This window comes from Barbus barbus, assembly GCF_936440315.1.
Source record: "Barbus barbus genome assembly, chromosome: 36".
Classification (NCBI taxonomy): Eukaryota; Metazoa; Chordata; class Actinopteri; order Cypriniformes; family Cyprinidae; genus Barbus; species Barbus barbus.
Window position 1 is genome coordinate 23,678,792 of NC_136714.1, and position 15,888 is coordinate 23,694,679.

General features: G+C 35.8%; 2 protein-coding genes across 2 annotated transcripts; both read left to right on the forward strand.

Moving 5' to 3' along the window:
* Window positions 1-5,308: 5,308 nt before the first annotated feature.
* LOC306855996 (uncharacterized protein) lies at window positions 5,309-13,028 on the forward strand (the record flags this gene model as incomplete). Its single annotated transcript, XM_079394955.1, has 3 exons — window positions 5,309-5,968; window positions 12,693-12,897; window positions 13,012-13,028. 3 exons carry the CDS (start codon window positions 5,309-5,311, stop codon window positions 13,026-13,028), a joined length of 882 nt encoding a protein of 293 aa, XP_079251081.1.
* A 1,684-nt stretch (window positions 13,029-14,712) lies between these two features.
* On the forward strand, window positions 14,713-15,537 carry LOC306855997 (hydroxycarboxylic acid receptor 2-like; the record flags this gene model as incomplete). The annotated part of the gene is made up of 1 exon (XM_079394956.1): window positions 14,713-15,537. One exon carries the CDS (start codon window positions 14,713-14,715, stop codon window positions 15,535-15,537), a length of 825 nt encoding a protein of 274 aa, XP_079251082.1.
* Window positions 15,538-15,888: the final 351 nt, after the last annotated feature.

Genomic DNA, 15,888 nt, shown 5'->3' on the forward strand with positions numbered 1-15,888 from the left:
TGATGATCAAGCTAATGAATGGCAGATCCGAAATCTCTATATTATTGCATAATGCCTGTTCTACATCTAGCCAAGGCTGATCTAAGAGGGTGTGTTTTAACCACCCTGAAATGTGTTGAAGCCTGTTGGCTAAGAAATAGTGGTGAAAGTTAGGTAGATCTAGTCCTCCTTTATCCTTGGTCTTTTGCAGCGTTTTTAAGCTAATACGCGGGGGTTTACCTTTCCAAAGGAATTTAGAGATGGAGGAGTCCAGAGATCTAAACCAGTCAGGTGATGGTTTGCTCGGGATCATTGCAAATAAATAATTAATTCTTGGCAAAACCATCATTTTTATTGAGGCGACTCTTCCCATGAGTGATATGGGTAGAGACTTCCATCTGGTTAGATCATCTTCTACCGTCTTTAAAAGTGGGATGTGGTTTAATTTAATCAAATCTGCCAGCCTAGGAGAAACATTAATACCTAAATATTTAATATTTCCAGATTGCAGTGGAGTGGAGGAATTCTGGAAGGAGCAATTAATTGGAAGAACTGTTGATTTTAACCAGTTTATTGAATAATCTGAGACTCTTGAGAAAGAGTTTATTAATGTAATTACCTCAGAGAGAGTGGTTTGTGAATGCTGAAGAAAAAGTAACACATCATCTGCGTAAAGACTAACTTTATGTTCTACATTCTTGCATTTAATGCCTTTAATCACTGTAGCCTGTCTAATTGCTGCTGCTAGTGGTTCAATAAAAACTGCAAACAGTGAGGGGGAGAGGGGGCATCCCTGCCTGGTGCCCCTCTTAAGATAGAAGCTAGAGGATGTTTGGCCATTTGTCCTGACACATGCTGTTGGAGAGTTATATAATATTTTTAACCAGTTTATGAAAGAGTTTCCAAAACCAAATTTGTGTAAAGTTGCAAATAGAAAATTCCAGTTAACCCTATCAAAAGCTTTTTCTGCATCTAGAGACAATATTGTAATTTGAAGGTTTCTATTGCATGAATAGTCTATCAAGTTAAGTAACCTATGTGTATTTGTTGAGGAGTACCTCCCTTTTATGAAACCAGTTTGGTCGGAATGAATTATGAGAGGGGTTATCTTCTCTATTCTTTTTGAGATAGCTTTGCAGATTATTTTAGTGTCCACATTAATAAGGGATATTGGACGATAGCTGGTAGGCAATACAGGGTCTTTGCCTGGTTTTAGCAAGAGACTAATGTTGGCAGAATTCATATTTGGTGGAAGTCTACCATTTTCCTTGGTTTCCTGCAACATTCTGTAGAATGTTGGTGACAGAATTACCCAGAATTCTTTATAGAATTCTGCTGGAAAGCCATCTGGACCTGAAGCCTTTTTATTGGGCATACTGTTCAAGGCTTCCTGAAGTTCATCTGATGTCAGTGGAGAATCCAATGTCATCGCTTGATTTTCTGATAATTTCGGAAGAGTTATATTGTCAAGAAATTGGTCAATTTCGTCTTTAGATGGGTTTATCTGTGGAGAATATAAAGATTTGTAAAAGTCCCTGAAAGTGTTGTTTATTCTTTCAGGGTCATATACTGTATCCCCAGTTAAATCTTTAACAGCACATATAGTTGTTTTTTCTTTATTTATTTTTAACTGGTTCGCTAGGAATTGACCTGATTTGTTACCATATTCAAATTCTTGCCAGCGAAGTCTTTGTGCTAAGAATTGGGTTTTTTTATTAATAATTTCATTTAATTCTAGTTTTGCTTTACGTATTTTTTTCAGCATTTCCTGTTCCTGGGAGGATACGTAGGCTTCTTCTAAAGTTTTTATAGTTTCTTCTAATTCCTGAATACATTTATTTTCTCTTTTCTTTTTATGCGATGAGAATGAGATTATTCTACCTCTCATCACAGCTTTGCCTGCTTCCCAGAGAACAGATGCTGATGTTCCAGGCAGGTCATTATAGTCTAAATATAAAGCCCACTCTTCTTTAAAATATTTAATAAAATCGTCGTCTTTAAGCAATGATGTATTGAATCTCCAGTTATTACTTGGTGGAGTGGCCTTCTTATTTACTAGAGTTAAAGAAACAGCAGCATGATCGCTGACAGCTATAGGGTTTATCTCTGTGTCTGAAATGTCACTCAGCAGTGAGCTGCTGACTAGGAAATAATCCAGACGAGAGTAAGAGTGATGGACATGTGAGAAGAAAGTATATTCCCTACGGTTGGGGTGAAAAGAACGCCATGCATCGCAAAGTCCATAGTCGCTCATGTACTGTTTAACTATATTTGTGGATTCCCAATTGCGCTGAGTTCCAGCTGTACTCAGCCTGTCCATTTCTTTATTTAGTCCAAAGTTGAGGTCTCCCCCAAGAACAAATGCACAATCTAGGTGTTCAGAGAGTGCGGTAAAAAAACCGTGAAAAAAAGAGGGGTCATCAACATTTGGACCATATATACTAACAATACATAACTTTTTGTCAAATATAGATAATTTAATGATTAGAAATCTACCTTCTGGATCTATAACTGTGTTGAGTACTGTGAAATTAACATTTTTATGTATTAAAATTGCTACCCCCCTTTGCCTAGAGTTATAGCAGGCTGAGAACACATTAGGAAACTCAGTTGTTTTAAGTTGATCTGTAGCTGTGGCAGATCTATGAGTCTCTTGTAATAAAACAACGTCTGCCTGTAGTTTTTTAAGCTGGCTAAATATTTTTAACCTCTTTTCTCTGGAGCCAGCTCCATTCACATTCCATGTGACAAACCTCAGTGCGCCCATAGATGTGTGTGTGTAGCTAATGCTGTTCGCTGCGTGTGATGCTCAAATGAATAAGATATGAGCGGGCGTACGCGCTTGTATGCGAGTATGTCCTTCATGTCTGTGTGCGCTGTAAGGTCGGAGTGGTTGCGTTGACGCTGAATGTATATGTACATGGTCGTGCCGTGCAGATGTGTGATATAGGGTGTTGTGTGTGTGTATGTGTAGTAAAGCAGGTGATCGGTGCAGTGAAAGGAGTTAGAAGTAAGAAAGACATACAAAGAAGCAAGCAGAGAGGGATGCAAGTAAAAACTTGACAGAAACAAAAACATTGCAACAACATTTAAACGCTGCGGAGACTGACGGTATCGGTATCTCTTATGCTGTTTGTCAGCCTATTATTGAAGTCGAGTGTTGATAAATGGTATTCAAATGTTGCTTGGTGAACACTTTCAATCTGACATCAAAATAAACCAGTCACGTCAGGTGAAATTACAAAACAACATAAAACATGAAAACATGTTTATAGAGCATAATATTTTATTCTTCTCCAAAGAAATCTCCCTGCTCTTCTCTGTTTTTATGCTGTGCATTTTCTCACATTATATTTGTCAAAATGGTCATTTACTGCATGATAGTAAATAAAGTGTGGTAAGTGTTCAACACATCAATGTCAACATGAAAATGCTCTTTTGTTTTTTTTCCAATGTTTTCTCAAATGTGTTTTTCTAGTTCATTTTCCACTTTTAATATTTGCATATCTTATGTTTTATGCGACGTGTGTCAGATGAAATTGTGCACTTATATTCTTGTGACAGCTGAATTCAGTCCACAAAACACAGTACAGAGATTTATGTACATCCAGAGAGACTGGATGCTCACTCTTCAGGTGAGTGAACATTTGATTAATTTTGTTGTTGTCACTTCAGTAACATGCTATAATTTTGCTGACATTATTATGTGCTGTATAGGGTTCATGAGCATGAAATATGATTTAGTTATTAAAGAGGTGATAGACTGTTTTTTTCCACCTAGGGTTGATTGCGTTAATGGGGTGCAGTCTAACTTTTGTTAATGCTTTGTTTAAAAAAAAATGCATAAAGTGTAAACTATTTTTCACATAATTTAGCTTTATTCTACACTCTGTCCCTTCTCCGATGACCCAGTGTGTTGTGATTCGCTAAACCAACTAGTGCAGTCCAGAAACGTCACGCCCCTCACCGTGTGCTCCAGTTGGGTTGAAAACTGATGAATCAATTGGAGTCTGATTGAAACCCAGAGAATATTAGAGAAGAGGATCGCGCATAACCTGCGCATGCACGGCTCTTAGAGGACGTTTCAGAATGGTATGTTTCTATGTTCGTTGTTGTCTCATACTTTTAGATACACTGTTATTTGTAAATGCTACTGCTTATGTTAGCTTCTAATATGCTATTTCATCCTGAATAAAGCTTTAAAACAGCAGAATACATGATTATGTTGTAGCATTTTTGTAACAGAAAGAACTGTTTGCCAGCAAGTATTGCTGACTACCAGATTGTCCTACCAGGGCTTACTGCACACGTGCACATAAATATTGGGCCCTTTTTCTCATGCTGAACAACAATAATTACTGTATTTACATTACTTTAAGGGGTAGTTTTAGGGTTGGGGCAAGTGTAGATGTTAATACAACACAATCTAATAGGTAGAAAAAAATTATTTATTGTTGGTTTTCGGCCGTAGCTGTATCCCTTCTAGCCACAACCGCGAACAATACATAAATACTGTATTTGCAGTACTGTAGGGTTGGGGTAGGTGTAGACATAAATACTGTATTTGCAGTACTGTAGGGTTGGGGTAGGTGTAGACATAAATACTGTATTTGCAGTACTGTAGGGTTGGGGTAGGTGTAGACATAAATAAACTGCAATTAGACAGGCAGCATTTTTCATTGTTGAATTGTACTACCTACGGTTTTAATGGGAGGTAGCAAAATCTGACAGGGTAGCACAAATCAACAGAACACCAGGAAATAGCTTGTTGTAGTCCATATGAGCCATTTTTGTAGGTATTAAATTGCCATAATTTTAAAAGACAATATCTCTGTTTGCATTGAACTTTCAGTGTTGTAACTTTGCAGATATTGCATATGCTCAAACAGCAACATTACACACGAACTAATGTTAAAAAAGTGAAATCACAATCAACCACCCCTTTAAATAATAGAGGGTTGAAATCTATTTGTTTTAAGTGATATATTTTAAAATTAACGTGCAAGACATTTAAGGAAAATATAATAGAAAGAATTTGATTATCCATATAAACATATATGAAATTTGGAAAAATATAATTAGGTCATGTTATGAAGTTTATTGGATTGTGTTTCTCTTATGCTATTTGGTTTTTGCAGAATGACTCAGTGCTGTGTTAAAGTGATCTGCAATAAAATTGTAAAACAAAATTCTGGAATGTTTGCCTTTGGAATTTTGTGGAATTACATACTGTATGACATGACCTGAATCATTCATTTTTTCCCCCCTTTGGGTTACTGGACAGACGAAGAATCTGTCTTCAGCATCAATTTCCTGTTTTGTTGAGAGAATGAGCAACTCTACAGTGAACTTCACCACACCTGAAGCATCTACAGATGCCACAACTGATTCCTTTGGCCTAATGAAGAGTCTGGAAATGTGTGCATTCTACATAGCTTTCCTGTTTGGTGTCCCTATACACTCCACAATTACATGGCTCATCATTACAGGAACTGGAAATGGAGTTGCATTAGAGTACTTCAACCTCAATCTCTCAATTTGTGAGCTTGGTAACAGCCTCAATGCGATGTTTGGCATACTGACAAGTTTCTTTTCAAGTCTCATAGTAATAACAAATTTTTTACAAGGACTAGGGATCACTGGTCGTCCTCTGTTTCATTGTCTCATATGTGTTGAGCGTTACCTGGCAGTGGTTCATCCTGTAGTCTTTCTGAAGTACAAACCTCTCAGATATAGAGTGATCTGCTGCACTGCGGCCTGGATAATTATTCTTGGATCCTGTGTATTCTGCACCTTTATTTTAATCTCAATTAGCATGGTGCAATTTGTATGGTTCCTCTCAATACAGTTCCTTCTGTTCTTCTTCACTCAGTTGTTTTGTCTTGTGGCTGTTCTCAGAGCTCTGAAACAATCAGGACCAGGAAATGGAAAGAGAGAGGAGGAAAATCAAATGAAGAGAAGAGCATTTTATCTTATTCTGATAACAATGGTGATCATGATCATCCAATATGCGCCATTTACTGTCACGGGATTCTTTGTCATTCTAACTCAACATAGTTTTCTTGACATTTGGTGTCCTGCGTTTCTTTGTTATGTACTGGCTGGTTTTGTGCAACCCATTTTTTATTTACAGCGGACTCGAAAACTCTTCTGGCACTGTTCATCATCATAAAACAGGAAATTGTTGTATTTTACTTTTTTTTATTTCTGAATTACTGGATCAGTTGATTATTTTTTAGATGATTTGAATATCTCCAATTACAAGATATTAAAATAAACATTTAAATGCAATTTGAATTTATTTGAATTTATTTCGAGTACAAAAGTGTACCCTGCCTCTTTAAGAGCTTCCTGGTTAAAGTAGCTTGAAAAACCAATTAGATCAAGACAAGCAGAAAGATAGAAGAAAGACCAGTAAGACAAAACATATTTGTGGAGTATTTTATGAAGAAAAATATGTTTTAAGATAGAAAATATTGAACATTTGGAGATGAATTTGTTAATTTGATTTAGTAACTTTAACGTATATTGTATTTGATTTTACGAATGCACTCAAGATATGAATATGATAAAGATATGGGGCTATACTCAAATAAAAGTATCGAGTGATGGTATGATACTGCAGTTCATCTCTTGTGACGTTAGACTGTGTGATGCCAGTTCTGTGGCCTGCATGAAGCGAGCTGAACAAACACAGAGTAAGTTTAGAGTTGACAAAACCAAACAAATCCAACCTGGTTTAGGTCAGTTTGATAAAAACATTTTTTCATAACTCAGGGTTAATCAAGAGTTTGAGATTTGCAGCAAATGGAATAGACAATAACACCGAATAAAGAGAGTGTCGGTTCACTTCTTGCGAGAGTAGGCTCAATTCACATTTCTGCTGAAGATTAACGGATGTTGTTATTAAAAATATACTGAAATTTAATGCATTTACAAGGCAGAAATAAACACTGATGCAGCAGCAAAAGTTTAAGAAGGCAGCAGAAGGAAAATATATGAATCAATTAAATTGAATAATTTACATAGTTTCACAAAGAGCTTGAAAAATACAAGTATTATAAGTATTAAAAGTGTAAGTATAATTTTTAAAGTTTCATATACTAATGATTGTTAAAAATATGAAAAATACAGTTCAAAAATATATTGCCAGTTCGTATTATAATTATATGAATATGTTATATGAATTATATATAATTTTAATTAATATAAATATAATAAGTAGCCACAAAAGTTGTGCAATTTTGTCACTAAAATTATTTGACTGTAAACTGCTTTAATTTGAAGTGAGAGATATGGGGGAGTGGCTTTATTGCCTCAGTTGTCACTTTGCTCACAGCTGATTGGTTCATTTTGGGTTTGGAAACTCTAACCCAGAATAAAACCTACTCTGGAGCAGGGTAGCCATGTAGCATATGCTCTTGAGCCCGAAAACTCAGAGTTTGATCAAATCATTGTGAACTTGCCTGGGTAAAACCTGAAACTGGCTTTGTGCAATAAACATCAGATGAGAAAGAGAAGGAAAACCAAATAAAAATAATCATTTAATCATATTCTAATAACCACTATTGCTATTGTATTCATATTTCTCCCCTATAAAATCTCAGCATTCATTTGATCACTGAGGCATATTTCGTCTAATTTGTTATTTTCTGGATGGATTTATACAGCCTGTTCTTTTTCTGTATCAAACTGCAAAAATTCATCTGTTCTTCATAATACTTGCTAATGTCCTGTCACTCAGAGATAACGGTGCAAATGCAGCTTCTGTTCCACCTTTGCAGTGTAAATATGTACTTTGTTGATGTTGAAAAGCGTTTGAATGGTGACAGTCTATAGTATTGTGATTTATTGAAGTAACTGGTTAAAAGTAAGTATTAGAATTGAAGTATTTCGAGAAAACAATACCTAACAAAGGTAAACAATGCCCCTGGATATAAATTCCTGAGGGCAAAAAATTGCCCCTTAATAGTAACATTTCTGACCCTGCTTTTACTAATGCTTACTTTATTATTATTATTCAACTGAAATGACATTTCCCTCTAAATCAGAGTTTATGTTGGTTTAGTGGTCATTAATTTCCTTTCAGGTGAGTTCCACCTGACTGCTTCCTGCTTCACCATGTTCCAGATTGAGGGTTGGGCACTAATCACCCTATTAAGGTTTATTTTGCAATCGGCACATCAGAGTTACAAATGACCTGCTCTTATCACCCGGTCATTGTTGTATCTCTCTATTAGTGCTACTGGATGTTAGAACTGCATTTGACACTATCGACCACAACATTCTTTTGTTGAATAGACAAATAAATGATGTTGGTATTAGTGGAATTGCACTGGCATGGTTCAAATCATACTAACAGTACATGACTGTCATTAATTAGTAGCAGTGAATGGAGAGGTATCATATTAATCACAAGTGCAGTATGGAGTACCACAAGGCTCAGTACTAGGACTGTTGCTTTTCATGCTTTACATGCTTTACATGTTACTCTTGGGAGATATCAGCAGTAAACATGGTGCTAGATTTTATTGTTATGCTGATGATACTTTGTTCTATATTTCTTTGCAGCCTGACAAAACAGCAATTTTCAAAACTAATGGAATGCATAAATTATATAAAATACTGAATGACTAGTTATTTCCTACTGCTAGATTCTGGTAAAAAGAAGTATATATTATTTGTTTGACCAAAAACCTCCACAAATAATAACCTAGAACACTGTCCTGTCAAAAAAAATTTTTTTGCAGATTTTTGCAGATTCTGGTTTTCTTTCTAAGAACTATAATTTATGGCATATACAAATAAAAATCGACTTTTTTCAATGCCAATAAATTATTTACATAATAAAACAGATTAAACATTACAATTCCCCCAATCTGGACTAAGTTACAGATGTCATCTCACTTCAACAAGTCTCAAAATAAAGTGCTCTGTGACTGGAAAGAGGTAAAAATAACAATTAACTGAAAATGAGTTGGTGTATATATAATTGTATAAATTCATACTTGATAAAAATAACATTTCATCATTCAGACCTTTTTTATTGTAAATGTAGGCTTCATAGGCCTGCTTACAGGATTCAAAAATAAATGACAAGATGTATTTTTCAGATTTTTATTTGTATTATTCACTAACATAACCACGCTGCAGGGATGCTGAGGCTCCTCTTACGCCCCTGGTCAGTTGGTATTAAACATGTTTTCTAGCGATATAAGACCAAATGAGGCCAAATAAGGCCAAGTTTCAGTGATTCCCTAGATGTTTTTGTTATTCATGTTTTAATCAGGCTTCTTCTCTGGTCTGCAAATAAAATTCTCTCTCACTTGCCCTTTTAAAATTCTACTTGTCCCAGACAAGCCTTAAAGGGGTCATGATTATTATTTTTTGTATGCCTGTCTGTGTGACATTACACAGACCCAGGCCCTTCCCACCATTGTTTATTGACACTAGTGTTTTACCTTAGACCCGCTCTGAAACTAAAAATAAAACTAACGCTACACGTTGCTGTTGTTTGCTAGCTACCATTATAGCGAGAGAACGCGGATCACGTATTGATGACGTAAAACTCCGGACAAGTCTTCTTGAGTACGTCCGTTTTTATCGCGTCTTGACTGTCGTACAGTTTGACATTAAGACAACTGAGATCCTACAGTCTGACATGGGGATCATGTTCGTACAGTGTGACAAGCAACAATCGCAAAAGACTATTAAAAATCGCACAGTGTGAGCCCGGCTTAATACATGTTTGGAAGGAATCGTTGAGTGAATAATTTACTTATCAACACAGTAACTTGTTGCCACCTACTGGCCCAACAATATAACCCATAGAAAGTGTGTAAATGCCCACTAATACACAGACTGACAGCTCATGGAGAGCTTCATATTGAAGTTCAAGGTCAGCTCGTAAATATTCAAATGTGGCTTGTTTCAATAAAGTTTTGTGAAATTAAAACATTAGGCCTATACTGCAACAAGACTACAAATTAAAATCAGTGGCAATATCACAGTAAAAGTAGCGTTTTTCTCTCTAAAAAAAACTTTAACTTATTCTGTGTGCATCATACCAATAAGCTTCAATTTTTAATTATATTTAGCCTATTTATTTAGATAAAAAAAATAATAATCATAATTTTCCATATAGTCCATCTGTCTTTTGGTCTAAAAGTGAACCTCATTTATTTAACTCTAAACATTTGCATATGTTTAGCAGATGAAGTCATGCACATAAAAGCTGTTCTTGTGACAGCTCAGCTGTAATGTCAGTCAACGAAACTGCTCTCAGATTTATATCCAGACTGGACATTCACTCTTCAGGTGATAAACTCTTCTCCTATTGCATTCATTTTCTTTTATGCTGGAGCACAAAAGCAGTCAGAAGTCGCTGGGGTATATTTGTAGCAATAGCCAACAATATATTGTATAGGTCAAAATGATTGATTTTACTTTCATGCCAAAAATCATTAGGCTATTAAGTAAAGATCATGTTCCATGAAGATATTTAGCTTTCAGATTATGCAAAATTTCCGGTGGCCTGGCAGCCAATTTGGCCCGCTGCCCTAATTTTTTTTATTTATAATTTTTTTTATTATTATTATTGTTGCTGTAGTTGTTTTGTTGTTGCCGAATGTACTAAAGTGATTTTTTTTCCGAATTCGCCATTCAATAATAAAACTCTAATAAATAATGAATCGTCTTGACTGGCAACGCGATTTGCCTCGCGCACGCTCCGCGTCTCCGCGTGTCCGCCAAAAAGAAGAGAGAGATTGGAGTGGAAGCGCCCAGGTGGAGAAGAGAGGCAAAACTATCCTGTTCAGGACTTCAAGTGCAGGTCAGTTACAGCTGTAAATAGACTATTGTTGTTTTGCCTTTGTTTACTAAGTTAGGCATTAAACTGCTAGCAAATATGAGCAATAGCAGCCAATTACTGCAAAATGACCAAAAGGACATAATTACTATTTTGAATTGATCAGACACATATTCACATCGTTTAACAACAGGTGGAGAGGGAGCTAAGGCACAGGCAGACAACAACACAACCCCTTCCAAAAATGAAATGTTTTTTTTTCTAAAAATAAAACCAAAAACCATGGTAACCACAAATTAACAATGGTTTTATACACTATATAGTTTCACTATGGTATTTGTAGTAAAACTCTGGTTAGTTTTCATTAGGACAAACCATGACCCATGATAATGCAAAAACATGCTCAGTATTAAGATTTTTTCTGTAAAGATATATTCAAGATGCAGCTATTATTGTACTAATTTTGACATTTAGGCAAGATAAAACAATAACACAAGGTCATGATGTAATACTTACATTTTTCAAAAACAAATGTATACTATGTGCAAACAAATTACAATGAGGTGGTTGTTTTGCAACAAGGTGGAGACGTGTTGATGAAAAAGTGACAGGTTCAAGAAAATTAGTAAAAAAATTCAATTCACATATGAGAGACAGAGAGATGTCAGGGAAAGAGACTAAAAATTAAAATGGAAGTTTAAGAGATAACCTTTAATTATTTTGTGCAGCACCAGCCTAGGGATTTAAACTTTTTTTTGTGACGAGTGATGATCGCCATACAAAAAATATTGTTGTCTGTGGTTTCAGAATTTGTTGTGGGTGTATGGGATGGCCTGGATGAGTTTGAGATTTCTCGACCTGAAATTTTGTCCCAGTCCGCCCCTGTATACTACTGTCACTATTCGAATGATGCAAATGATGTTGTATTAATATGAAACAAAGTGATATTTAAGACATTTAAAACCATTAAAGATCCAAAGGAAACATGACTGGCAGCAATATATTTATTTATGTCCTCTCGTACTATCGTATGTTGTCCAGGACCAGATTATATAACCATAAGACTCAACCTGGTCTCATAAAAATACGCACCTCTGTGCACTTTCTGTGTGTTACGTACCTTACTGCACGTTTCGCCGCAGTTTCAAAGATAAATGCCCACTGAGTGGCGCTAAAACACAGGTTAAATACGTGAACCCTGGCACGTTTTTATTATGTTGATATAGGTACATATTGCTGTGTTTTTATTATGTTGCTACAGGTACGTACTGGCGTTTCAGAATTCAAATATCCGGGGTCTGTCCCTAAAAGTTAATGCTCTATCGTGTTAGAAATATGCTCTACACCAAACCCAACCCTGAACCAACCCGATAGTGTTAACAAATGCAAAACTGGTATAAAAATTTATTTGTTGATGCAACCGTGCCATTTCAACATCCTTTTATGCAGATTTGAACTGTTTTGTCGAACCGTAGTTACATGGGATTCAAACCGGAGCTCCTCGCCTTCTAAGTACGGCTCCGTACTCCGTGAGCTACCGAACAAACTTTCCTTTTATGAAAACCCATAGATACGAGGCTGGATATGTGCGATGCTAACATTCAAAAGCATCCGTTTTCAAATCTCCTATTTCAAATAAATAAATCCTGTTGGGAAGGTAGAATAATTATTTGAAAAAATAAATAAATAAATACATTTAAATAAATAAGTACAAAATCTGGATGAACGCTCCCCCAACAAATGTGGCGAAAACATCAACATATTTTGCAGGAATAATGGTATATTAGCTATTCAGTCTACTTTTTGACCTTGTTTATGTTAAATTGCAGTCTGAATGATGCAGTACATTTATAATTCTCTCATCCATTAGCAATATTATTTGTCTTTTGTGAGCTTCCGTGCTCAGAAAAGCGAGGAGGAAATGAACTCCACCACAGCAGGAGCTCCCACCAACTCCACAACTCCTTTCCCATTGGACAGTGTTACAAATCCTTTGTTCAGCATCAATGTCTTGTTTGGTCTTCCTACACACTCCTATGTCATATGGCTCATCGTCACAGGAACAAGAAGTGGAGTTGCATTAGAGTTCTTCCACCTCAATAACTCTTTTTGTGAGATTGGTATCTGTGTGGATTTTTTGTTCTTTATATTGTCAAATTATAAGTCTCTTTCCATTAGCCCTGTTTTTACAAGGACTTTCCATCACTGGTCGTCCTCTGTTTCAGTGTTTGATCTGTGTTGAGCGTTACCTGGCAGTGGTTCATCCTGTAACCTTTCTGAAGTACAAACCTCTCAGATATAGAGTGATCTGCTGCACTGCGGCCTGGATAATCACTTTTGGATCCTGTTTGATCTGCCTGATCATATTTTTGTTTTCTACCATTACTATGCATGCATGGTTCTTCTCAATGCAGTTTATACTCTATCTCCCCATCCAATTGTTCTTTCTTGTGGCTGTTCTCAGAGCTCTGAAGCAGTCAGGACCAGGAGAGAGAGGGAGAGAGAGAGATGAGAAAAAACACATTAAGAGAACAGCATTTTATCTCATACTAATAACTACTGTGAACATGACTATCACATATGTGCCAACTACTATCTCTGGAATCTTCACCATTGTGATATACCAGTTTAGTTCGATATTTTGGGTCCCTTCTATGATTTTTTATGTACTGGCTGGTTTTGTTCAGCCTGTTCTTTATCTGCACCGGGCTAAACAACTATCTTGCCCCTGTTCTCAAGTTCTTTTGAGTACCCGTAGTTCTACTTTTTGATAACTTTTATTAATGAATTTTGAATTGTTTGAATTGTCTCTGTCCTCTTGCTGTTTATTCTGTAAAAAAAAAAAAAAAGCTAAATCAATGACACACTCACAAATCCATGATTGTTCCTTAAAATGCTCATTGTATACCTTTGAATTACCAGAGGTTAGTTAAAAAATGCGGTCTTCTAAAAGATGAATAGCAGTCAAACAATTTCAAATGGTAATTTCAGGCAGATCTTGACAGTTTTGTGTTTAATACAGATCAGACAGGTAGTGAATGACAGCTAGTGCATGTGTGCATGATGAAATCTTTCATTGTCCTATATATTTCAAGTTTATTCTGAGGGTCTTTATATGATATAGTTTGCTTATCCAATAAATCACTTCATCAGTATCAGCTTCTCCCCCATTCTTTCTAAATATCTAAGTTTGCATATGAGGTGTTCAGTGACTGGAACCTGCACTGATTGTTTAGGGACCTTGTACATTCACTGTTCTCTTGCTAAATTCTGCTTTAAATCTTTCATGGAGACTTTATCATATAAAAAAAGGAGATACTGTACAAGCAAGTGTGTTATAGCACTGTGTATATGATGGATAACAGCTGTGTAGATATTCAAATATTTTTTTACTTTTTTTTTTAAATTCTTTTATTTTTTTACTTTAATATTTGCATAGCTGCGGTTTTATGTGACGCGTAGCAGATTAAGTCATGCAGATATATATTCTGTGAAGTCAGTCTAAACACAGCACTGAGATTTATATGCATCCTGTACATTCACTCTTCAGGTAATAAAGTCATTTTTTCCTGCTAAACATTATATGACATTATTTCTGCAGTCAGCAGTTATATTAAAATGGTCATGGGCATGTTAAAAAAATCACAGTAAATCAGATGTGATCTCTATTTGTTGTTATATATGAATTAACAATTTACTTATCACCATTAGGGTGTTTTGTAGATTTACTACAGTAAATCAGCATGGAAATTACCTATATGTCATGTAATATTGGTGTGATCTGATTACTTGAATTTTAATTGAGAATTCTGTAGAATTACTAGGGTGGACTGAAAAGTCAGAATAACCCCAAATGTCTACAATTATGTATTCCTACAGAAATATTATTTATTGTGAGCTTCTGTGCTCAAACAGAAGAGGAGGAAATGAACTCCACCACAACAGGAGCTTCCACCAACATTACAAGTCCTTACATAACAGGCAATTTAGAAATTTGTACATTCAGCATTAATGTCTTGTTTGGTCTTCCTACACACTCCTATGTTATATGGCTCATCGTTAAAGGAACAGGAAGTGGAGTTGCATCAGAGTTCTTCCACCTCAATCTCTCTGTTTGCGAGATTGGTGCCTGTCTGGATTTTTTGTTTTTTGTCCTGGGAAACTGGATTTTTTTTCTTCTTCCATTAGCACTGTTTTTCCAAGGTTTTCCTATCACTGGTCGTGCTCTGTTTCAATGTCTGATGTGTGTTGAGCGTTACCTGGCAGTGGTTCATCCTGTAACCTTTCTGAAGTACAAACCTCTCAGATATAGAGTGATCTGCTGCACTGTAGTCTGGATAATTATTTTTGGCTCCTGTTTGGTCTGCATGTTCACATTAATGGCATATAAAATGAATGCACATACATGGCTCTTCTCAACACAGTTCCTTCTCTTCCTCTCCATCCAGTTGTTTTGTCTTGTGGCTGTTCTCAGAGCTCTGAAGCAGTCAGGACCAGGAGAGAGAGGGAGAGAGAGAACCGAGGAAAACCACATGAAGAGAAGAGCATTTCATCTCATTTTAATAACTACTGTGAACATGGTTATCACATATGTCCCAATTATCATCTCAGGAGTATTTATAATTCTGAAAAACCAATATAATTTAGAATATTGGGCCCCTGGTTTGGTTTGTTATGTGCTGGCTGGTTTTGTTCAGCCTGTTCTTTATCTGCACAGGTCTGGTAAACTGTCCTGCTTCTGTTACCCATAAGCTGACAAAAAATACAAATAAATGCACATTGTTTTTAAATATTTTTATATTGGGCAATGTATTTATTTATTCTACTTATTTTGTTTATTTTTTGTGCTAAATTTTATTGGTGTTCACTCTGGTCTTTACTGTTTAGTCATATATCAAGGACTTGATGTCACATATCTGCAAATGTAGCAATTAATTCAAATCAGTTTTGTGTTCATAGTATACATAAAGTCAATAATCAATGTAAATTCACAGAGACTAGGTTTATTATGACTTTGTTTATTTGATGTGGTTGTAAGGGTTTGTTATCAGTTTATCCAATAAATAACTCAAACAATGACCCATTGTCACCTTTTCCATATT